Source organism: Podarcis tiliguerta (assembly GCF_965153285.1).
Source record: "Podarcis tiliguerta genome assembly, chromosome: 8".
NCBI lineage: Eukaryota > Metazoa > Chordata > Lepidosauria > Squamata > Lacertidae > Podarcis > Podarcis tiliguerta.
The window spans coordinates 22,142,162-22,166,369 of NC_139541.1; the positions used below are offsets into that span (position 1 = coordinate 22,142,162).

The 24,208-nt window shown below is 46.7% G+C and overlaps 1 protein-coding gene across 2 annotated transcripts in view; it reads left to right on the forward strand.

Annotated features, from left to right (window-relative positions):
• The first annotated feature begins 484 nt into the window (after positions 1 to 484).
• Positions 485 to 24,208, forward strand: part of EPHA8 (EPH receptor A8) — a 61,265-nt gene continuing 37,541 nt past the window's right edge. For both annotated transcript variants that reach the window (XM_083452100.1, XM_083452101.1), the window contains exons 1-3: positions 485 to 730; positions 18,262 to 18,326; positions 20,391 to 21,054. In XM_083452100.1, coding sequence (XP_083308226.1) covers positions 643 to 730; positions 18,262 to 18,326; positions 20,391 to 21,054 — 817 coding nt within the window. In that variant the 5' untranslated portion in view covers positions 485 to 642. The remainder of the gene's footprint in view (positions 731 to 18,261; positions 18,327 to 20,390; positions 21,055 to 24,208) is intronic.

Genomic DNA, 24,208 nt, shown 5'->3' on the forward strand with positions numbered 1-24,208 from the left:
GAACCAAACTTCAGACTGGGGGCGGAAGGGATGAGGAACTGCAATCCACCCGTGCCATTCTAGCCAGCTTTTTGCAGCCTTCCCGTCCAAGAGTCTGGGTCCGGGACCTGTCCAGCAGCCCCTTCCCCTCACTTGAGCACCCACCCAGCCTGAGGGTCCGGGAAGGGGAAACCGGGCACAGGCTGTCCAGGCTCGGTTCCCTAGCAACCGCAAACAACCTGCCATGCGGAAGGCGCAAAGGACCGACAAGAGGCAAGGGCTTCTTTTTGGAGCTGCGCGCAGAGGAGGCGAGATGCAGGAGGCGCAGGCGGTGTTTGACCAAAGGTGCCCACCCCGCTCCCTGGCTGCGCGGAAGGAGTTGATTTCCTGGCCCAGCGATCGGGGTGGGTGGGAGGTGGCGGATAGGGAGGAGAGGAGGGGGGGGGGAGGAGGGAAGGGGGAACTTTGGCGAGGCTGCAAATCCAATTGGCTTCTGCGCCGTGACAGGCAGCCGGGCGCCTCGCCCCCTCCTCCCGCGCGCAGCGCTGCCAGAGTGTGGATGGGAGCAAATGTGGGGAAAGTGCAGTCGGAGGCGCCGGGGCTCCGCTGACAGCACGCAGCCAGGGCGCTCGCTCTGGCCCGCCGGGCTGCCCCCGGTGCACTATGGCCAGGACCCCGGCGGAGCGCGCAGCCTCCTTGGCCGCCTTCCTCGCCTCCTGCGCCGCCTGCCTCGCGGCCACCACCAGCGAAGGTAAGAGCCCGGGAGCAGCGCGGAGAGGCAGCCCTTGCCTCGGGTTGCGGCTGGCGCGGGTGGGCTGGGCGCTAGCGAGGGCTTGTCGCCCAGCAAACTTCCTCCTGCACTGCTGGGGAGGGTCTCCCAGAGTTTGATGCTCCTGGAGGTTTGGGGACAGCGACCCGGGAACCTGCCCGAGACCGCTTGTCCCTCCAGCTCAGCATTGCCCACACTGACTGGGTTTCGGGCAGGAGATGGCGGGATTTGAACAAGGGACCTTTTGTTGCAAGGCAGGGGCTCAGGGAGCTACGGTCCTTCGCCACACAGCTAGGAGAAGGACATCGGGAACTCCCGCTCTGTAAATAATGAAGAGTGCCCAACTCAGGGCGCCAGCAGTGGCAAGGTGTGTGCAGACAGGATGCCCCAGTTTTGCGTGAGTGCAGTGGGCGTTTGTGGTCTGTGAGCTGAGAAGAGGAAGACGGTGGGTTGCTGGGCGTCTTAAAAGATGGACTTTGGTGCGTAGAAAAGTCTAGGAAGGGGAGGGAGACAGGACACACCTGCTCATCACCTCTATGCTTTAGGAGGAGACTGTCCCACAACATTGTTGCTGGTTCCTTTGTCCAGATGCTGGTTTCAGTGCCCTTGGCTTTTGGGGATCAGCAGGGGGGGGGGTTGATCTGAAGCCACCTCTAGTGCCAGCCTGTCTTGGCTGGCATTGTTGGTTCTAGAGCAACTGCCCATTTCTGCTGACCCCTCTGATACTGTCAAGACCACCTGCATCTTCCACCATGACACATGCCTACTTGTGAAACTATGGCAGAACCAGCTCCTGCAGTGGAGCGGCTGACTCTGCATGGCCAACTTCCCTGGACTTTAAATAAGCGCCCATCCACTGGCATATTCACATTCCACTGTTGACCTCTGTGCTTTTCCTTGACTCATCTCCAGAAGACGTCCAGGATCATTCTGTGGGGCCTTAGAGCGAACATCAGGTAGATGGATAACTAGCCAGAGTACTGACCAGTTCTGTAAAGTCTGGTGCTGTTAGCCTGAGTTCTTCCACTACTCCTCTCCAGCAACTACAGCAAAGTCTCTGCACCTCTTCACCTACAGAAGCTTTCACCAACCTGGTGCCCTCCAGATGTTTTTTTGGTGCTACAACTCCCATCAGCCCCAGCCAACATCTGGAGGGAACCAGGTTAGCAAAAGCTGAGCTACAGCATGCCTCTTGGTAGAGCTGCCCATCTCTCCTTATTCCTGTCAATTGTGTGCCACAACCATACTTCCAAATCCCCTACCTGATTTTGCATTCATTTACAGTGGTACCTTGGTTCCTGAATGGTTTGGCTCACGAACAAATTGGCTCCAGAACGCTGCAAACCCAGAAGTGAGTGTTCCGGTTTGCGAACATTTTTCGGAAGCCGAACGTCCGATGCAGCTTCCGCGGCTTCCGATTGAGTGCAGGAAGCTCCTGGGGCCAATTGGAAGCCGCACTTTGGTTTTTGAAACATTTTGGGAATCGAATGGAATTCAGGAATGGATTAAGTTCGAGATCCAAGGTACCAATGTATCTGCTTTCATTTATATCCCTCCTTTCTTTCAAGGTACATGGATTTCCTTCCTTTTACTTTACCCTTACAACACCCTTGTGAGGTAGGTTAGACAGAGAGAGAGAGAGAAAGAGAGAGAGAGAGAGAGAGAGAAGTTAGCCTAAAGTCATCCAGTGAACCTTGTGGCTTCATTGGGATGTGGCCCTGAGTCTCCCCAGTCCTTGCCATGACTCTAACTGCTACAAGTCTCTCTTACAAAGGTAAAAAGCTGGGATAGCTCAGTCATTAGAGCATGAGACTCTTAATCTTAGAGTTGTGGGTTCAAGTCCCACATTGGGCAAATTATTTACTGCATTTGGACTAGATGATGGTGATGATGATAAATTTTATTTATACCCCGGCCTCCCTGGCCAGAGCCAGGCTCAGGTCATCTAACACCAGTAAAATGAAAGTAAAAACATAATAGGAAAAGAAAAAAACCAATTTAAAATACAGGTTAAAATGCAATTTAAAATGCAGCCTCATTTTAAAAATAGCCCATAGATCAAAACCATAAGGGGAGGGAAACATAAGGGTCAGACTGAGTCCAAACCAAAAGCCAGGCGGCCTTGTGACCCTTGTGGTCCCTTTCAACTAAAAGCAACCTATAGGTTCAGGGGAAGCATACCTCTAAATTTCAGTTCCTGGGGGGTGGTGAGGACAATGGGGGATGGATGGTTGGGCCATCCCATGGGCATCTGGATGACCCCTGGCAGAGACAAGATGCTGGACAGGATGGGTGCTTGGTCTGATCCAAAAGGGCTCTTCTTATGCTCTTGTGAATAGCAGTGAAGGAGGGTTGTTGTCTTCATGCTTTGCCTATGGGCTTCCCAGAGCCATCGGATTGATCATTGTGGGAGACAGGATGTAGAATTCGATAGCCCTTTGGTCTGATCCAGCAGTGCTCTCCTTGGGTCCTCACCTGCCTCCATGTGCTTGTTAAAGAAGATATGCCCCTCTCCTGTACTCCTCCCCCTCTTCTACCCTGGCCTAGACCTTCAGAATCACAAGTGCAGTTGTGTTTCCCTGCCACCTAGAGACAGGGGGATCATCACCCACGGTTCTTACCTGCTTCCCCTGGTGGCTGAGAGATCACAAGGAGGTCACGGCAGGGCAAAGCAGCTCCCACAACCCTCCCAGCTCCCTAGCTGCTCTCTCTCACACGCCAACTCTGAAGCTACATTAACCACAGCCACACGGAGAGAGCATGTCAGGTCAAAGACAGCTGGCAGAAAAGGGATTGTGACAGGGAGGATGGGCGCCTCAGATGAGCCCTGCTGGATCAAACTCAAGGCCTATTAGAGAGCTGCAGGGGAACCACAAGGGCAGAGGGCTATTCAGCCTATCTAGGGTCACAACCTGTTCCCCCACAAGCAGCACATGAGAGCAGCAGCTCCCCCTCTGCTGTTCTCTAGAGACTGGTCTTCAGGGACATGCTTCCTGTGATCTTGGAGGCTGTCCGTAGCCATTGGGACTATCATAGACACTGATAGACTTCTCCTCCATGAATTTACTCAACCCCCCTTTGAGGCTATCTAAGCTGGTGACCTCCACATCCTATGGCAGCGAATTCTGCAGTCTAATTACCTGCTGCCTTGAATCTCGCACCATTCAGCTTTGCGGGGTGACCCCGTTGGTTTCTGGTATTGGTATTATGGGGGTGGGGAGGCAATGCCTTCCTTTCTACTTTCTTCATGCCGGGCACCATTTTACCCACCTGGATTATGTGCTGTTGTCCCCCCACCCCCACCCCATTGTGTCTTTCTTTTCCCCGAGTGAAAAAGCCTAAAACGCCGGAACGTTTGAGTTGCTGCATCCCCTTGATCATTTTTTCGCTGCCCTTTCCTGCAGCTTTTCCGCAGGCACCACACCTGCAGTTTCCAAGCTGGTAGAGATAAGTGGGAGAGAGGAGGGTGTCTCGGGGAATTTGCATGAGATCATGGTGACCTGCGTTCCTTTGGCTCCGAATACCCTGGCATGGCCTGTGCTGAGTGGTCGACATTGCTTCTCACAGTCCACCCTTCTGGAAAAATGGTTCTGAAGGGAGCTGAGGCCAGGTAAACAAAGGGGCCCATCACCTTGACCCCGGGGCTTGGGGCAGTGCACTTGCTCTGTCTCCTTGAGGGGCATGGTGCCTGTGAGCTGCCCAAACCAATCACGCCAGCTTGACTCTGGCTGGGAGGCTCTGCTCCTGTTTACGTAACAGCATGCTGTGATTTGCAGAGTGCGTTTTTTGTCCCCTGATGCTGGGTGGGTTTGAACTATGGGCCACACGAGGCCAACTTGTCCTTGGCTCCAGAATGATGCTGTCTGCACTGCCAGGTCTGTGCCAAGCAATGCAGAGGCTTGGTACTGGCATTATTGTTTCCAAATGCCACCTTACAGAAGGAGGGTTGGTGGCTGGGGGGGGGGGAGTGGCTGCGGTCTTTCCATTCTGAAGATCCATCACCCCTGACTTGATTTCAGATCCTTATTTCATTACTTGATCCCCAAATCCCACCCTTTCCTATCCATATCAAAGATCTCCTGCCTGGCAGGAACTGAGTTCACGAGAAAATATTTTTGGATATATTTATGCCCATTGCGTTCACACACAAAAATATTTTTTGGACATCTTTTATGCTGTGAGCATGAGTTTCCAGGGTGGATGGACCGACTTGTCTGGGTTTTCCAATTGCGATCATACTTTTTGTGGTGGGCACAGGGAATAAATTCAGTTGGCGTCACATTTTAATGCAGACCAACTAATTCATCCACTGCATGAGCAAAAGCACAATCGCTGGAAACTCCGAGCTTGTCCACACTTCCACCTGTCCTTTGTCTAGAAAGCATGGGTCCCAGCAGTTGAGCCCTTGCATCATGACTTTCCCCAGGAGAACCCACTCTTTAGCGATAAATCAGAGCAAATGCCAACCCAGAGAAAACTCAGTTAACATTTGCTCCGATTTATCACTAAAGTGTAGGCTTCCCCGGGGGAAAGCTATGGGGCAAAGACAAATCTGGATGAGCCCTCATATGTCTCCAAATTTTGCAATGCAGTATTCTGCCCCTGCCCTCCCAAAGGTTTAAGAGGTACAGCCATGGGTTTATTAGGGGAACGTCTGCATAAAAAAATGCATATTTTCATGAAATAATATATGAACAGGCATTCTTGCAAAATCTGTATGTCCACTGAATTGCGGAAGAATTTCCATGAGGACATTTAAATATATCTATATCTATAAATGTATATATGTTTGTGTGCCTATCATGAATGATGTAGAAGCATGGAGGACTGAACTGTAGGTTGCAAAAATGAAAAAGTCAGAGGAACCAAGGCTGCCAGATTCATCCAAATCTTGTGTGTATTTGTGACCTTCTACTCACACAACCAGAGGCTGTTCCAGTACAGAACATGCCCAGATAATTTATTATTAGTTCCAGGATCACAGTTGGGTCACAGTATTGTGTGGTTTCAAGGTTGCATCCAGTAACAGGATGGTTTGGGCCTGGCAGCCATGTGCTTCTAATACCACATCATACTCCAGAATTGGAGTATGGACATTGAAGTCATGCAGAAAGCAATGTGTCTGAAAAGATAAATGCTCAGGTACTATTGGGCAAATGGTCCATATTCCAATTCCAGGGCTGTTCCCAGCCATTTTGGCACCTGAGGTGAACCACGAAATGGTAGCCTTCCACCGCCACCAGAGACTGAGCTTTCACATGACATAAAAGCTACCTTCAGATATAGGTGGTGCTGTGGTCTAAACCAAAGAGCCTAGGACTCGCCGATCAGAAGGTTGGCAGTTCGAATCCCTGCGACAGGGTGAGCTTCCGTTGTTCGGTCCCTGCTCCTGCCAACCTAGCAGTTCGAAAGCACGTCAAAGTGCAAGTAGATAAATAGGTACCACTCCGGCGGGAAGGTGAACAGCATTTATGTGCGCTGCTCTGGTTCGCCAGAAGCGGCTTCGTTATGCTGACCACATGACCCGGAAGCTGTACGCCAGCTCCCTTGGCCAATAAAGCAAGATGAGCGCCACAACCCCAGAGTCGGTCATGACTGGACCTAATGGTCAGGGGTCCCTTTACCTTTACCTTATAGCACAAGTTTAGCACTTATTCCTGTGTTATTTGCAACCAGATTCTTTTCTGGAAGTAAATAGCACAGAAATGAATGCTAAACTTGAGCTACATTTTCTTATTTTTCCAGAGGTGTCATGTGAAAGCTCAGATATAATACGAAATTTAACAGCTAGGGAAACATTGAAGAAAGTGGAATAAACGGCTGTGTGAATGCAGAATGAGTGGAGAGAGAGAAAGGAGTACCAGAAAAGAGAGAAAGAAAGAGAGAAAGAAAGAAAGAGAGAGAGAGAGAGAGAGAGAGAGATTGGAGTGGCAGGAGGAAGGTGAGAAGAAGCACCCACTTTTGGAATCTGGTCTTGCACCCAAGGCAAATCACCTCCATCACCTGAGAAAAAAAGCTTCTCTACCCTTGACTTGGAGGATGCTCAATTACCTTACCTATGCATTCAGTATTTTGTGTGTCAGAGAGAGAGACAGAAAGAGAGGAAATGATTTCAGAGTCGGACAGGTAAAGAGCTGGTTGACCTGCACTTCCGTTGACCCATGATCCTCTCTTTCTCCACTGCCAGTCATCACCAATTACACCCTCCCTCTCTGCTTAAAGGAAGAAGGGGTTTTCTTTGGGACAATGGCATGTTTGGGTAGGAGGGTGGTGCATTTGAAAAGCCTTTCCTCTGCCTGAATGTGATCCCAATCCCAAATGAGGTCTGTCTGAAGTTTGTTGTGGTTTAATGTAAGGCAGAGGTGAGCAGGGATAATCAAGGGGGAGCTGTGGGTGGGGCTGGAGTAAAAAGTAGGTGGGGCTTGAGTCAAAGGTGGGTGGAGCCACCTTTCTCTTTTGTCTGTCTTGTATCACCCCCTCCTTCGCTTCCTGCCACTTCCCTTTCCCCTTTCCCCTTCCATTCCAATTGCAAGAAATTAGGTCAAGAGCCACATAAAATTATTCTGTGGGTTGTAGGTTGCCCACCCTTAACACAGTGTGCTATTTGACCCTGGGTGAATCTGTCCATTTAATTTTTTTATTCAGTTTTCCATCCAGTTTCCCACATTTTGAAATCAGTTTGCAATTTTTTAAATTAAAAAAATCATGAAAATTCAGCAGCATTTGAATAATAATAATAATAATAATAATAATAATAATAATAATAATATAATTTGAATTTTCCCTTCCATACACAGATCTGTATGCAATTTTGTCTGATATACACATTTTTGAAAAGCAATTTCCCCTTAGATTATGCATTTTCACGTGTTATTTTCACTAATGCATGCATTACAATGCACATTGTCTCCTGGTGTATGCATTTTTGTACGCGTCACTTGGCTGGAGAAATGCGTTTCAAAATCCAGGTAGGTTAAAATTTTTAAAAAATGGCTGTGTTTTTGTTTGCTTATTGTTTCACCAGTGGGCGTGGTGTGACACAATAGTGAACATAACTGGACAACATTAATAATAATAATAATAATAATAATAATAATAATTGCTACTCCCACACCCTTTCCATATATGCGTGTTTCTGTTCTCCCATGATTCACCCATCGAAATGGCAAGAAAGAACTGTATGCCAGTATGCTGCCCGAAATTTCATCATTTTGCTCCTACAATTTTCAGGGTTAACGTGGTTGCAAGGCCCACCCCCCCCCCCCCAACCTGGAAGCAATTAACATGGAACTGAGTCCTAAATTTCCACTATATTCTGCTAACCTTCTGGAATGGTTCTTTTCGTCATGTGACAGCTCAAATATAATGCAGAAATTAATAGAGGAAACAGAATAAACTGACCTGCAAATGCAGTCTATTGTGATCCTAGCATCCCAGCATTGTGATCCACAGCACTTCTGAGTAAGACTCTAGTCCACAAGATGCATAAGGTGCCACAACATTATTTAGAGCTACGCATGTAGGTTATGGCTATGGCAACATCACCCTGGCAGAAGAATCCACTACTTAATTAAAACAAGCTATTAAAAGGAAAATTTAAAAATCCAATGAAATATACCATGATAATAAACCATTTGGGGGATGGGTGGAATGTAAGCCAAACGACGGTATAGCTCACTGATTCATTGACTTCCTGAAGTTTTTACCCCAAGTGATCTGAATTGTAGAAACTTAATTATCAGCTTCCTTGGGATTATGAACAGTCTGAGTTTTGTAAATCAGTCAGAAGCAGGTTGGTGCCTCACGATCTTGCAGGAGGGGCTGCAATCAAAGTGGCTAGGATGAGAAATCTTTGTTTGTTTAGTTTTGTGGCTAGCAAAGTAACGGAGAAACGCACTGGAAAATATGGGCTGGACGATGAGGGCTCTGGTCTTTCTCCCTCTCTCACAACACTAGAACTCACGGGAATCCCAAAAAGCTGAATATTGGAAGGACAAAAGGAAGTATTCACATGGAGTGCAGCTAAACTTTGGAACGTGTTCCCCCAGGAGGCAGTGATGGCCACCGACTTGGGTGGCTTTAAAAGAGGAGTAGACAAATTCGTGGAGGGGAAGGCTATCGATGGCTACCAGCTATAATGGCTACGCTCTGGATTGTTTCTGAATACCAGTTGCTGGAAACCAAGGGCTTTGCTCAGGTCTAGTTTTGGGGCTTCCCATTGGTTCATCTGGGGGGCCACTGTGAGCAGTGGCGGAGTTAGTTGCATGGGCTGCCATATGCACCCGGGGGGTGGAGGGCGAGCTGCACAGGTGGGGGCGATCCACCGTGAGCTGCACGGGGGCAGAGCCGTCCTCCGCGCTCAAGCCACTGCACACGGGAGCGGCAGGGCAAGCTCCCTGCGGTGTGCCTTTTTGTCACTCCCCCTCAGGGATGACCCCCAGGGCAGACCACACCTATCGCACCCCCCTTCCTCCGCCAGTGACTGTGAGCACAGGATGAGCCATTGGCCTGATCCAGGAGCCTCTTGTTATGTTCTTACGATATGCAGTGGCTATTCCTACCCAGAATGTAGGAACGATCAGTTCCTTACACATACAGAACAAAGATTGGGTGGGACTCATTAAAAGTGTCAGATCGAGGTTGCTGAGTGGGTCTATATTGGTTAAGGCGGTCTCCAGTTATTAAAGACGAGGCCATACAGCCCCCCACTCCGAGTCACTGGTGTGGACTAGAATATCCACGTGCCCCAAACAGTCACTGAAAAGCTAGAAACGTCATTCCTTAGCCCTTAAATTGTGGGTCCTTAAAAGGTATAAGCAAGCTTCCAGACTGTCACCAAACTAGAGGTCATTTTATTATGATGAATTCCACAATGAATGTTTTCTGTAGCAGGAGCTACTGCATTATCCTTGGTGTGTTAGAAGCATTGCTAAAAAATATTAGTTTACCTTTTACACCTATTTTCATGCTATATATAATGGGTGTATACAATGCTCTTTTTCTAGAAAAACAGGTGCCGGAGCTCATCATGAACTTCACCCTTGTTCTTTTAGGATGGCAATGATGCCCATCTGAGAGGTGTCAAACTTACCTCCTGTGAGCTCCAACTGCAAAAAAAGCCATGTGTGTGTATATATATACAATATCTTATTTATAGTTTAGCTCTCCCTTTCCCTCCCCGAAATTGTTTAGGGTTTGTTTCGTTATTAACAATTTGTTTTGAACTTGGTAATGTTAAACATATGTTGATATTAGTTGTTTTTTTAAGTGATGTAATTATCTATTAATAACTTTATGGGTTGTAGTCAATATTAGTCCTACTCAAACTCATTACAGGTAATAGACATATCTAAGGTTCATTAAGTTCAATGGGTCTACTCTGTGTAGCACAAGCACTGGATACAACTCAGTATCTTTAAATGGATTCAGGAGAATATATTTCACTCCATTTTATTTTGTGTCAATCATCTGTTTGAATTTTTCAGTGCCCTTAAAAATGTTTCCTTCCCTGAAATGCATTAAGCTCCCAATAAACATTAATTTTGGAATTTATTTCTTCAAACAGGAGGTCACCCCAGAATTGCTTCAGTAGGACTCCAGCTCTCTCACACACATGCTTACATAAGTAAATTGACAATACTTGCTTTATGCTTATGATTTAGCACACTTGTTTCCGGCAATCTAGTTTAAAAATATGTTTTATGTGTGTGTGCTTTTAGGAAGGGAGGAATGCTAGGGCAGATTTATCTGTACACATAACACACACACACACACACACAGAGAGAGAGAGAGAGAGAGAGAGAGAGACTAATTTTTCATTAACTGTAACTACACCCTTCGAAAAGCTGTTGATGATAGTTTTATAAGCCATGTCGGCAGGAGATCCATTTTGAAATGATTTTCCAGTGTGTGATTTGTCTGACTTATTAAGCAGGCTGGTGCCTGCTTTTGTCGTGCAATATCCTCAGAATGAGACTTCTATTGACATCATGCAAAATTCAGTTTAATTGGCTATTGCTTTCAAAGCAAGGCCTTCGGCCGTCTGGAAGCGTTTCATCGTTCTGACAGTCCTGCATGGTGCAGAATGAGCGTGAGAAAGAAAGGGGCCACTTGCCATCATTAGTACAAACTCATTGGCCTGGCATGTTTTTCTTTGTTTTCTACTGGGTGTGACTATTGTAGCCTGATTCTGTGGCCGGCCGGCCAAGATCTCCCTGCATCTGATTTGAGAGGAGGAAATAGCAGACGGATTGAAATTAAGAAGTGAGGGCAAAGTAATAAGAGTCAAACAAAGAGGAATTAATTCCTGACCACTTGGGACCTCTTCAGTTGGTCAATGCTAAACACATGTCATATTTATTTACTTACTAGAAGCCCTGCATCCGACATTGCTAAGGAATTCCTGGAAAAAGAAAAGGACTGTGCAGTTTTGAAACCAGTGGTCAAAATCAGTTTGGTTTTGAACGCTTCAGTCCACCATCTTAAATCAAAATGGTATCCAAATAGAGACAAAAACCTGCTCCTTGATCTCAGGAACCGTCATGCAAAATTTGGCCATGATATCTCAAGAGCTGTCCAAATGCATAGTGAATAAACAGCTAGCTTGGTCAACATTCAACATTCTTGATCCCGTAAGTAGGGGCGAAGTCCTGTAGTACAGGACCTCCAATACCCACCTCCCTGAGCTGCTCCAGAAGAAGACACCATGGCCAGTGCCATGGTGTCAAAAGCAACTGAGATGTCAAGGAGAACCAATAGGGTTACACTCCTCCAGCTCTCTCCCAACAGAGGTAATAAATTGGGGCAATCAGGGCTCTTTCGGTGGCAAAACCAGGTCTGAAACCAGACTGGAATAGATCTAAATAGTTTATATAGGCCCTCAGGAACATCTGCAGCTAGCCAGCCACCGTTTTCTCAACCACCTTGCCCTGAAAAGGAATATTGCAAACTGGATGCTAGTTTTCTGAAACCTCTTTATCCAGGGAAGACTTCTTTTAGAGGGGCTGTATAACTCCCTCCCAGAATAAGGCACTGATCAATCTCACTGGAATCATCCGTATTGTCGGGCTTCAAAGCAATTGTGAGGCATGACATAATCAGGTATTTGCATGGTACGTCCCTGCTCAAAGAGGGCACATTATGTCTGTGTTACTTTCAAAGTGTTCTCCTATGCACCAGTTTCATCCCATTCCTGCATTATCATGTGGATTAAAAATAATAATAATCTGCACCAAAAATCTGCATTTATTGAATATTCTAAAACATTTTTAAAAAAAATTGAAACAAGTGATTCTGAATCTCTCAAGTATGCTTTTAAAAGCATGTTTTTGGCCCTAGCCAGCATGACCAATGCTTGGCGATAATAAAAACAAAACAAAACAAATGAATGAATGAATGAACTTTATTACAGTCACAGACCAGGATAAAAAACAACAACAACAACATATAAATAAAATAGCAGTTAGGATTTTATGTATATATATATTCATTTATTTATTCATTCAACAAAACATAAATAAAATAAAATAAAATAAAATAAAATAATCTGTCCAACTACCCCTGTTACACGATCATCTTTCCCATGCAAATGTCATAAATTCAGGAGATACAGGTCGATTGCAGCGTTAATTCTGTAGAGACACATTTTCTCCCCAACCTGCAAGAAGGCTGTGTGCAAGAGAGAATCAGAACCCAGTAGCACCGACTGCCTCGTTCAATTGCTTAATTATGCAATCCTGCTAAACGTCCTGCAACCTTCTTAAACTTCTTGCATCCCCTCCCTCCCCACGGCCCTGACAGGTCCTTTAATTAACTATATGCAGTTTGCCAGGTCAGAATGCCAGGAGAAGGCGGAGGCAAAGGCGGAATATTTTTGCTACCTAGCTTTGGAAACTGCCTCGCCACACAGCATGCTCTAAATGGAGCTTAACCAATTTCGCTTCCAGGAGCAAAAGTGCAGAACCAAAATAGACTGAGAATCTCTCTTTCTCTCTGGCACTCCCCAGTAAGGTGAGATGTGTGCTGTGGTACAAGAGAAGCCTTCAAAGGGGCCCTTTTCCCCCACCGCTGATGAGAGCTTTATTCCCAAGAGTGCAGAGGTAGAGAGCCTCTGGCTCACTAAACAGACCTGGCACATGTCTCTATTTGGCCCATAAGGTTGTTTTAATTTGGTCACCCGGCCACTCTGGGTGGCTTCCAGCTTATAGGTAAAGGTAAAGGGACCCCTGACCATTAGGTCCAATCGTTGCCGACTCTAGGGTTGCGGCGCTCATCTTGCTTTATTGGCTGAGGGAGCCGGTGTACAGCTTCTGGGTCATGTGGCCAGCATAACTAAGCCGCTTCTGGCGAACCAGAGCAGTGCACAGAAACACCGTTTACCTTCCCACCAGAGCGGTACCTATTTATCTACTTGCACTTTGACATGCTTTCAAACTGCTATGTTGGCAGGAGCAGGGACCGAGCAATGGGAGCTCACCCCGTCGCAGGGAATCAAACCACCGACCTTCTGATCGGCAAGTCCTAGGCTCAGTGGTTTAACCCACAGCACCACCCACGTCCCGGCTTCCAGCATATACAGAACTATAATGGAACATCAAACATTATAAGCTTTCCTATACAGGCCTGCCTTCAAATGTCTTCCAAAGGTTGTAGAGTTACTTATCTCCTTGACATCTGATGGGAGAACGTTCCACAGGGTACGTGCCACTACTGAGAAGGCCCTCTGCCTGGCTCCCTATAGCTTCATTTCTCCCAGTGAGGGAATAGCCAAAAGGTTTTCCACAAACGGTACTTACCTGCCCCACACCTGATGTTGTAAATGATGAAACAGCTAAGAATACAAACTGCAAATAGATATTTTCATTCCTTAGGCGGCTTGCCAGGGGTTACAGCAAGCTCCTTCAGAGACATGTCTTCAGCAGAATCTGCCTCTTGATGCTGACAGCATGCCTCCAACAGCTGATCAGCCTCTTTGAAGTTGTCACCTGTCATCATAATGATGTCAAGTGACTGACAAGTGGGCAGGGTCAACCACCTGTCAAAGCTGGACTATGGGGAGCGGAGGCAGTCAAAGTTCTGGCTTGCTGCAGTTGGGGGGGGGCATAGTCATAGTAGAAGCAAGGATTAAGTCCCCTTCCTCAATGCCATCACTATGGACCATGCCAGCTTCGTTTACAGTTTTTGTTTTTAATCGTATCCGTGCAATTGCTAATTGCACAAACAATGGCACATCTAGGTCAATCCTAATTTATGGGCAAATGAACTAATGTAGAGAAAGTGGAAAGGGAGTTTTGTCGGCCAAAAGAGAACCGGGATGGGGGGTGGGGAGACAGAATAAAATGGCCCGAGCAATGCTGGAAGGGGGTTGGGCCAGCCTTTTGGTTTAAAGAACTAATTGAGCCTCCTGGCAATTGGGTGATACAATAGGTAGGGTTGTGTGTGTTTGCTTGCTGATTCGACATCCTCCCAATTTTAAAAAAGAATAATTTAACATATTAACAGTGGAATCCTTATGCATATCTGCTTAGAATTAAGTCCAGTGAGGCTGACTTCCAAGTAGTTTGGGGGGGGGGGGATTCAATTCAGTTCACATTAAAAGGTGAACCCACCTAATTTGTACTTTTAGAAACAAAACAAGAACTGAAATTTGCATTTCTCTGAATTTTGCAAAGCAGTTCTCCAGCCGAATAATGTCTACCCAAAAAAATGTGCATGCAAGGATAAGGTGTGCATGCAAATGTACGTATGCCATAAAAAACAACATACAGAAATGAATTATATTTGGGGAAGTTACTTTACAAAAAAAAAAAAATGTGTCTGTTAGGGATAATGGCATACAAAAGTGTAGATTAGGAGAAATTTGCCCTAAAATGCTGATGAATTTTCATGAGGACTTTATAAAAGAATTGCAAACTGAAGTGGAAATATGGAGGGCCAAATTTAAGAATGGAAAAATGAGGAACTGAGAAAAACCAAAATTGGCATAGGTGCCCATCCTTACATCTAAGCAAATTGGTATAGGAGTGCTCCCTAAACGTGCAACCCTATACATACTTATCTGAGAGTAAATCCCACCAATTTCAACTGGGCTTGCTTCTGAGTAGACATGCACAGGATTCGCAATGAAGGCTGGATTTCTGTGCTCATTTACCCTGGAGTAAGTCAATGAAACTTAGTTCTAAATACAGTGCAATGTTCAACACAATGTGGGCATGACATTGAGGGTCCAAATTTCTAGTTGTGTCTTCACCAGCACTAGCCGGAGGCTGATTTGACATATGCCACCAGGGCTGACCCACCCATGAGACAAGGGGAGGCCATGTCTCAGGTGGCAGGATCTATAGGGGCAGCAGATCCCAGTGTAGATCTTTATCCCCCCTTGATCCTGATCTTCCTGATCTTCACTCACCCTTTCTTCCCTGGAGGGGAGGGGGTGCCTTCGCCTCAGGTGCCAAAACGTCTCTTGCCGGCTCTGCATGCCACTGTATTTGACAAAGCAACTTATGGTGGCCACAGTCATGCAATTTGATGGTAAGAATAATATTTATCCAGCGGCATAAATATTGCAGTTTATTGCTGGCTGGGTGGTGAGTTGTTTCCTCACCACAAGCACATTTTAAGCCTTGGAATCACTTCCCGGATTCACAACAAAGGCCAGACTCAGAACATCTGTGTTCCCCTGAAGAACTGGATCGTAATTTGTGGCCTATTTGTGGCTGAAGTGGTGCAGAGGAAATGCGGGGATGGGAAATGTCAGCATGGAGAGCGGAAAATATTTCTGTGCCGGCGCCCTAGGGGAAGAAAAATGGGGGGATTTGCTACTTAATGGGCAGGTACGCAGTGGGACTTTGTTCTCCAATGCATGGTTGGCATATCAGGTGCTAGAAACTGAAGGGAAGGAAAAGCTCCAGAAAATTATTCAGACAAAGCGGGATAAATACATTGTAGGAACAAAACGGGCACACTCAGAGGTATATTTCAGTCACATCCTTCTGCCAAGGAGTTCTAGAAAGCTACATGGTTCTTCTCCTGTGTAGACAGTACTGAGATAGATAAACATAAGATTCTGACACAGTATAAGGCCTACTGTATGTCCCTGATCCAAAATCTGTTGCTTGCCGCATGAGCTGTATCCTGCAAAAGTATCCATGCACTGACAGATCCTCCAAGTGTCCCTATTTTCCAGGGACAGTCCCGGATTTATGGAAGCCATCCCAGTTTTTGATTTGTTCTTGGAATGTCCCCTTGTCCTTAGGATGTCCCTATTTTCACCGGAGAAATGTTGGAGGGTATGGGGCTATCTGACCCCCGAGCCATCTGAAGACAGCTCTGTGTAGGAAAGTTTCTTAATGTTTAATGTTTTGCTATGTTTTTATATATGTTGGAAGCCGCCCAGAGTGGTTGAGGCAACCCTGTCCAGATGGGCAGGGTATAAATAGTAAAATTATTGTGATGATGATGGTGGTGGTGGTGGTGGAACAGGACGTCCCTGTTTTCATCAGATAAATGTTGGAGGATTTGACGGACCTTGGCTGGCAGCTGCTGGCCTTTTCTCATTCCCACCCATCGCAGGGTTGCCAAGAAAATGGCCCCATGAGGCTCTCGCTTGACACAACGAATGTCCAACATGGAGGAGGCTGAGCTTTTGGCTGCCCACCCACAGCACACACGCACATGGCTAGATTAAAGAGAACCTTCACCAGAGTGTTGAAAAGCATTTGGTTTCCAGATCACGAGCAGAGCAATTTGCCTCGACTTCCTCATTAACTTAAGCTGGGCTCCCTGGAGGCGGACAACTTTGGAGCAGGTGACTTTGATTCCACCCCTGCTGTCTCCCCCTACTCCATGAAATCTCTGCTTGGGAGATCCTGCTCGCTCGCTTCTTTTGGTGTGAGCAGAGAGGTATTGGTATGGGTTTGCGTGTGTGCGTGTCGTAGCTGTGCACCACGGGGCATAATTACTTTGGCTTTAGTGTGCAGACTTCAAACCTGGATTAATTCCCGCAGGAAGTGTGAAACAAACAGAGAAGGACTTGGCGGAGCCTCTGGAAAGTAAAGATTGCAAGGGGGAAGTGGGAGCACGTTGTTTTGGATGGAGTGGCTCTGCCCTTGAAAGAAAGAAAGAAAGAAAGAAAGAAAGAAAGAAAGAAAGAAAGAACAATGCACAGATTCATGGGGAGGAATGCTGGACCTGGCATTTCTTCCGGGCGTCTAGATGGATTTATTATTTTATTTAGTGGATCTGTACCCCACTCTTCAACCAAAAAGACTCTCAGAGAGGTTAATCAAACACAAAACTCAGCTGTATGATGGAGGCTGGCTTGTTATGGAAAAAGCAAGCTCTATTCTGCAGTTGTGGCTAACACCCCTTTCTAGAAAAAGGGGTGCTGGAACTCACCATAAATACCTCCCTTGTTCTCTTATAATGACAATGGTGCCCATCTGAGAGGTGCCGGAACGCAGTTCCCATGAGTTCTGGCTGAAAAAAGCTCTGGGTAACACCACTGGGCTTTAGAGGTGTGCTTGCATCTGTGCAATGTCAGACTTGAATACCAGCTGTTGAACAAATGTTGCTGCTTCTGCCATCATGCTTCCCAGGGCAGAGGCTCCCAACCTTGCCTTCACTCAAGCTTAGTGACGGTCCAATCTGTCAGTTTCTGTTTCTCTCCATTCCTCATCTTTCCACTCTTAAGTTCGCTTTTCTACATCTCCACATCAGTTTGTGAATTTTTTTAAAAACGTCCTCATGAAAACTGAGAATTTCTCCTGACAGTTTGCAGGTATTTTTGCACATTTTTGCAAAGCAGTTTCCCCTAATGGAATGCATGCTTGTATACTTATTTTTACTAATCCATACATTTTGATGCACATCGCACAATTTTACCATGGTATACAGTGGTACCTCAGGTTAAGTACTTAATTTGTTCCAGAGGTCCGTTCTTAACCTGAAACTGTTCTTAACCTGAAGCACCACTTTAGCTAATGGGGCCTCCTTCTGCCGCTGCACTGCTGGAGCACGATTTCTGTTCTCATCCTGAAGCAAAGTTCTTAACCCGAGGTAATATTTCTGGGTCTGTAACCTGAAGCGGATGTAACCTGAAGCGTATGTAACCCGAGGTACCACTGTAGTTTGTTAGTTTCTCACACAATCCTCTCTATCCGCCATCCAGGCAAACAGAAGGCCTTATCAAGGACAGATTCCAGCCAGGCGAAAACACTCAAGGAGGGTACAGAGTTGGGCCAGTGAGGGGTGTGGCCTGGGGAGAGGGTGTGTGACTGGAAATGGGGTGTGGCCTGGGAAGAATCCCAGGGACCAAATGGAAAGGCTTAAAGGGCTGCATTTGGCTCCTGGGCTGCAGGTTCCCCACCCCTGCTACAGAGCATCCATTCATTTGAGGGCTCCCAGGTTCTTCAGACTCTGACTTTTGATGAATGGGTTCTCAAGAAGGCCCAAGCATTGTGTGTGCCTCACATTCTCTGCCTGTCTAATGAAAGTTTTCTTCTTATATCTTTCAGTGAACTTGTTGGACACTTCCACCATTATTGGCGACTGGGGCTGGCTCACCTACCCTTCCCATGGGGTAAGTCACCTGGAAAACCTATGGAGAGGGATGAGCGATAGGTCAGTTGGTAGAGCATGGGAATCTTAATTGTGGGTCTGAACCTCATGTTGGGTGAAAAATTCCCACATTGCAGGGGGTTGAACTAGGTGGTCTTTGTGGTCTCTTCTAATTCTACACTTCTTTGATTCCTGTTGGGGTGAGCCAAATTTCCATACTGTTAAGTTTCTTGTTTCCCAATGTTTCTGAGAATCCCACCCCCTGGGAAGGAAGTAGCCACCATCTTTTTTTGATGGACTGACTTAGGCTACCGCTTTAGAAGTCTCATTGGGGAACTGATTGCCCTACAGTCTCTATTCTTCTCCTCCATGAATTTATTTATTCCTCTTTTAATGCCTTCCAAGTTGGTGGCCACCACTGCTTCTTGTGGGAGAGAGTTCCACAGTCTAAATATGCACTGTGTGAAGAAGAGTTACTTCTTTTTGTCTGTCCCGAATCTTCCATTGAATAACCCCAAATTCTAGTAGCGTAGTAGGAGGAAAAAATCCCCCCTTTGCCAAACAATTTCTCCCAGCAAACATCTGTGCTTCCTTCTTCCTTTGCCCATGTGGGCAAACTTAAGCCACACTCGTATCTATTATTTGCATCTTTATCCCTTTATAATCTGGTGTGTATGTGTGTGTGTGTGTGTTTAAAATCTTGTGTTGATTTTAATTTAAACTGTTAACAAGTTCCTGAATACAGATGTAATCAAACCCGCTTGCCTGCCGCATTAATTATGATGTCCTCATTTTCATCTTGCTAGGAGACCTTATCTCAATGACATGGGAAGAGAGGAGAGTCATTTCGCTTTATGAAAAAAGAAACAGAGATAGGAACAAGGCAGTGCATGTTAGGTTGTAATAGGAGCTCTCACAGCCTGTCCCTTTTCTTGCACAGTTTGCATCCCAGTTAATCAGAGGAACCTCTTTCAAATAAGGAAAGTGCTTTAAATAATCAGCTGTTGGGAAACTTCCACCACATGGGCTTAATATGGTCTTGGAGGTCGGCTTGGAAGGCTGTTCGGGGCAAACCTGAGTCATCTTGGCTGGGCCTGATGTCTTATGAGAAAATTCAAGTCACATGGGAGCATTCAGCAGGCAAAACCCTGAACTTTTTGAATTGGATGCCTTTTTTCTGCTGCCTTGCACAGTAAAAAAAAAAAAAAGTCTCCAACTTCAAAACATGCCAAATTTTGTTTGCAAAGGAAGGATCAAGAGCACACTTAGAGTGCACACCTGGGCTTGAACTATCAATGATCTAACATCATATAGCATCAGATGAGTGATAGGTACATAGCCCGCCTACCTGCCAGAGTGGCCTGTGTCGGGTTAGCCACTTCCCGGTCTGGTCCTCTGTCCAGATCTATGTAGTTCTGTAACCTCTGAACTCATCCAACTAACAATACTGTGAATGTTTGCTCAAAATACATCCTGTTTAGGGATGGATGAATCTGCATATTTTGGTTTCTTCCAGTTTCTCATTTCCCAATCTTAATTTAGATTGCCCCATTCCCACATATATTTCCCTACCCCCAAAACGTCAATATGAAAATTCAGACTTTTTTTGTGCTCATTTCTGCTAATATGTACATTTTTAAACATGTTTGTTTCTGGTATATGCAGTTTCACAAGCAACTTTCCCCAAATGGAATGCATTTCTATACTTTATTTTGTGTGCACATTTCATGAATATGTGCATTTTAACTTTTATTGATTTGCTGGAGAACTGCATTGCAAAATTCAGACAAATGTGTTTCAGTTTGCATATTCACCTCAGTAAGCTGGCATTAAAATGTGAATTGAGCCACTTTCTTCCCCTAGCCTGACTGAGTTCATTGAGACTGAAGTCAGTGTCTTTATGACTGTAGCCCTACAGCTCCCTCTTACACTTGTCTGTTGACAAAGGTCAAGGTGTCAGTTAAAGCATGAATCCCGCCTAGCTTCTATCTGCTGTGACGTCCCTTACCTTGGGACGTAGGTTTGAAGTACAAAATCTGCTGGACCTGGTGCCTCTAACTCCTCTCCCCTGCTCTTTCCTTCCAAGTGGGACTCCATCAACGAAATGGATGAATTCTTCAACCCCATCCACACCTACCAAGTCTGTAATGTCATGTCCCCCAACCAGAACAACTGGCTGCGGACTAGCTGGGTGCAGCGTCACGGGGCTCACCGGGTGTACGCAGAGATCCGCTTCACCCTGCGGGACTGCAACAGCATGCCAGGGGTCCTGGGCACATGCAAGGAGACCTTCAACCTCTACTACCTCCAGTCGGACCGCGATCTGGGCAGCACCCCCCGCGAGAGCCAGTTTGTGAAGATTGACACCATTGCGGCCGACGAGAGCTTCACCAACGTGGACCTGGGCGTCCGGCGACTCAAGCTCAACACGGAAGTGCGTGGCGTGGGGCCCCTGAGCAAAAGAGGCTTCTACCTGGCCTTCCAGGACATTGGAGCCTGCATTGCCATCGTCTCGGTCCGAGTTTACTACAAGAAGTGCCCGGCCATGGTGAGGAACTTGGCGTCCTTCTCCGAGGCAGTGACAGGAGCAGACTCCTCGTCCCTTGTGGAGGTGCGGGGCGAGTGCGTGGGGCACTCTGAGGAAAGGGACACCCCGAAAATGTACTGCAGTGCTGACGGCGAGTGGCTGGTGCCCATCGGAAAATGCGTCTGCAGTGCCGGCTATGAGGAGCAAAGGGATTCATGTCTGGGTAAGTCTGGATGCGGGTTGTGCAAAACTACTGTTGCTGCTCTTGGGAAGGACAGAGGGAAGAGGCACTGGGAGGAAATGTTTTGGTGCTGCTCTCTTTGATCAGGTCCACTTCAAAGAACAGGTACAGCATTGCCCCCCACCCCCAAATTGCAGCTTAAAAAAAAAGAAATCACAATATTGCCTGACAATGACCTGTGAGCTTCCATCAGGGGCAGACTTCAGTAATCTTTCATAATGCTAGGGTAAATCTGGACAGAAACGTTGAGCTTTTTTGGCAAAATCAGGATAAAATTGCTGTTCTTCAGCACTGCTGCCATGGGCTGTCGTAGGTCTAGATTTGACCTATTTCTGCCCAGACACTGCTGCCTACTGCGATATTATGGATAAGTCCAGGAAATGGCAACCCTAGTAATACAGTCCCCTGTGCAAGGCCAAAATTTGGCACCCCCAAATGGATTATGGGTTTCCTCAATTTTATGCCCCCTTAGCCCACACCACCCGAAATCTGCTGCTGCTTCCATAACCTGGAGGATGTCAAGGTGTTGGTTAAAGGGAGAAAAATAGGAAACCAGACAGAAGAATTTAGTCCTCTAACAGCTTACAGCACGCATCCTGGAGTCAAGGATTATTACATTGTTGCCGGTTCCACCGCTGTCTACCTTCCCAGGACTTCTCGAGGTGGAATTAGAAGCTGGAGGTCCTTCTGGGCCCACGTACAGTGCAGGAGTCAATAACAATGGAGATACCCGATTTGCTCCGAGTAGAGATTGCCCTGAGCGCCAGCCTCACATGCATTGATTATTTGGCGCCATGCCGAGCGGCCTCCCTTCCAGCTGTGTGCGTTTGGCTCTGCTCCAGGGCCTTCCCTTGGGGGCTCTGGCCACTTCTGGGCTCCATCAGCCGGCCATTTTTTTCTGCAGCCCTGCCTTTCCTTTGGCAGGAAATTTCCTCAGCAAAGAAAACAAAAGCAAAGTCAACAGAAACAGAGCTATCTCCTTAATCCATCGCCGCCGAGCACTTGGAGGAAGACGGAGGCGTTTTCCCCGAGTGTCCGTGGGCTCTGGGAAGACGGCTGCAGCTCGCAACTGTATAAACGACGATAAGGAGGCAGCAGCTGTGCAGAAGGCAGCAGTACACACTGCCCTGAGGCTACATGTGTACAACAGGCGACTTGACTGGGGTCCTCATAGGAGGCTTTGTTTGCTTTCAGTTTCTTTCAGGGGGGGGAAAGCGCTATTTAGAGGAGCAGAGCTTTGACTTGGCAAATATGAAAAGGCAGCTTTGTTTAGAGGCGGGGGGAATGTGAACAGCAGGATTGACAATACCTTGCACAAGGTTACCTCTGGCAAAGTCACGCAGGGAAGGACACGGCTAAGCTAGACAGATGCCCATCTTCACTTGCCCTGGATACATTGCAAGTTCGGAAGTCACATAGGCTGTGAACCAGGTAAAGCAAAGAGGGAACTTCCTGGCCAGAAGCTGAATGTGGCCCTCCAGTGTTCTGTATCTGGCCCTCAAGACTCTCCCTAGGCCACACTCCCTCTCCGCAAGCCACAGCCCTTGTTGGTGCTGCTAATGTTTAATTAGGTCTTGAAATCATAATTATGATATAGGAAGGAGAGGACTGGGGAAGGAGTCCTCCTCCTCCTCCAGATTGCCCCCTCAACAGCTGTTGAGTGGAGGGGTGATACGGAGGGTAGGCATCAGGCAGGAAAGTGAATGTCAGGTCAGGCAGGCAGGGGTGGGACTAGATGACCGCTGGGCACCCCTTCCAACTCTGCAATTCCTTTGTTGTATATATATTCTTTGCTAGCAATTTCCCCTAAAATAGAACTCCAGTTCTTCCTTTTCAGTCATGCCCTGGAGTTTTTCCTGTCATGCACCTGAGGTCTCATGAGGTCACGTGGGCATCACTGCAATAGGGGCAGTTGGAGAAGACCCTTCAGAGAAAATATGATGGTCTGGGGAGATATAAGTGGGGGTGGAGAGAGAGAGAGAGAGTCAGAGAATCAGAGAATCCTCCAAGTCCCCTGTCCCTGAGCTGTGAAGGGACTAAAGATCAAAAACAACACCTTGGACCCCCCAAAAAACCTGGGATTATGCTGAACACAGGTACAAGTTCTCTCTCTGCATGTGTGAAGTAATATACTTGGTACAGCTTAGCTATTTGTGTACACGGGTGCACAGATAGTGCATGCATTGAATTGAACATGCAAACACCCCTTAGTAAGAATTATTTATTTACAGGGTTTTTAAAAATTGCTATGATTCTGATAGTTTGAGAAGTTAGTGTTTTTGTTCTACAGTTAAGACCCTGTGCAGAAAAAAATGAAAAGAGCAACACTGCACAATTCTTTCTATCAAATGTAAACCTTGGTAGCGGGCTTGTTTTTTAGGAAGCACAACAGACCTAGTATGCCTTGCCTTGTTGCCAGTAAAAGGGAATTGCTTCAATGGTGCCTTATCGCTGCTTTCACACAGCAGTTGAACCTGTTTCCCCAATGTCTCCCCAACTTCCACACTACATCTGAGCTTTCACCCAACATCAAAGCCACTCCTGGAAATACTGTTCAAATTTAGTGCTCGTTTCTGTGTTATTTGCAAAGCATCCTCCCTCCCCCCGGAAGCAAGTAACACATGAACGAGTGCTAAACATGTGCTATATTCTGCTACATTTCTGGAAGTGGCGTTTACATTGTGTGGAAGCCCAAATATAATGCGGAAATTAGCAGTTAGGGAAGCATTGGGTAATGGAACACAGTTTCATATTAATGCAACCTTAATTGGTGACACTTAAACCCTTTCCTTTGTCTGGCAGCAAATTTGTGAAGACCAGAGATTTCATGTTCGTTGAATGCTACATTTGAACAACAGTGCTAGTGCACAGGTTCACCACTAGTGTATGCAGGCACGCACATTAGCACACTCATTGAATGTGGTGTCCCAGTCACAGTTAAAGCACTCTTAGCCTGGACTTAGAATCATAGTGTTGTAGAGTTGGAAGGGACCCCAAGGAGTCATCTAGTCCAATCCCCTGCAATGCAGGAATGTCAGCTACAGCATCCATGGCAGATGGCCATCCAACCTCTGCTTAAACACCTCCAAGGAAGGAGAGTCCACCACCTTCTGAGGGAGACCGTTCCTCTGTTGAG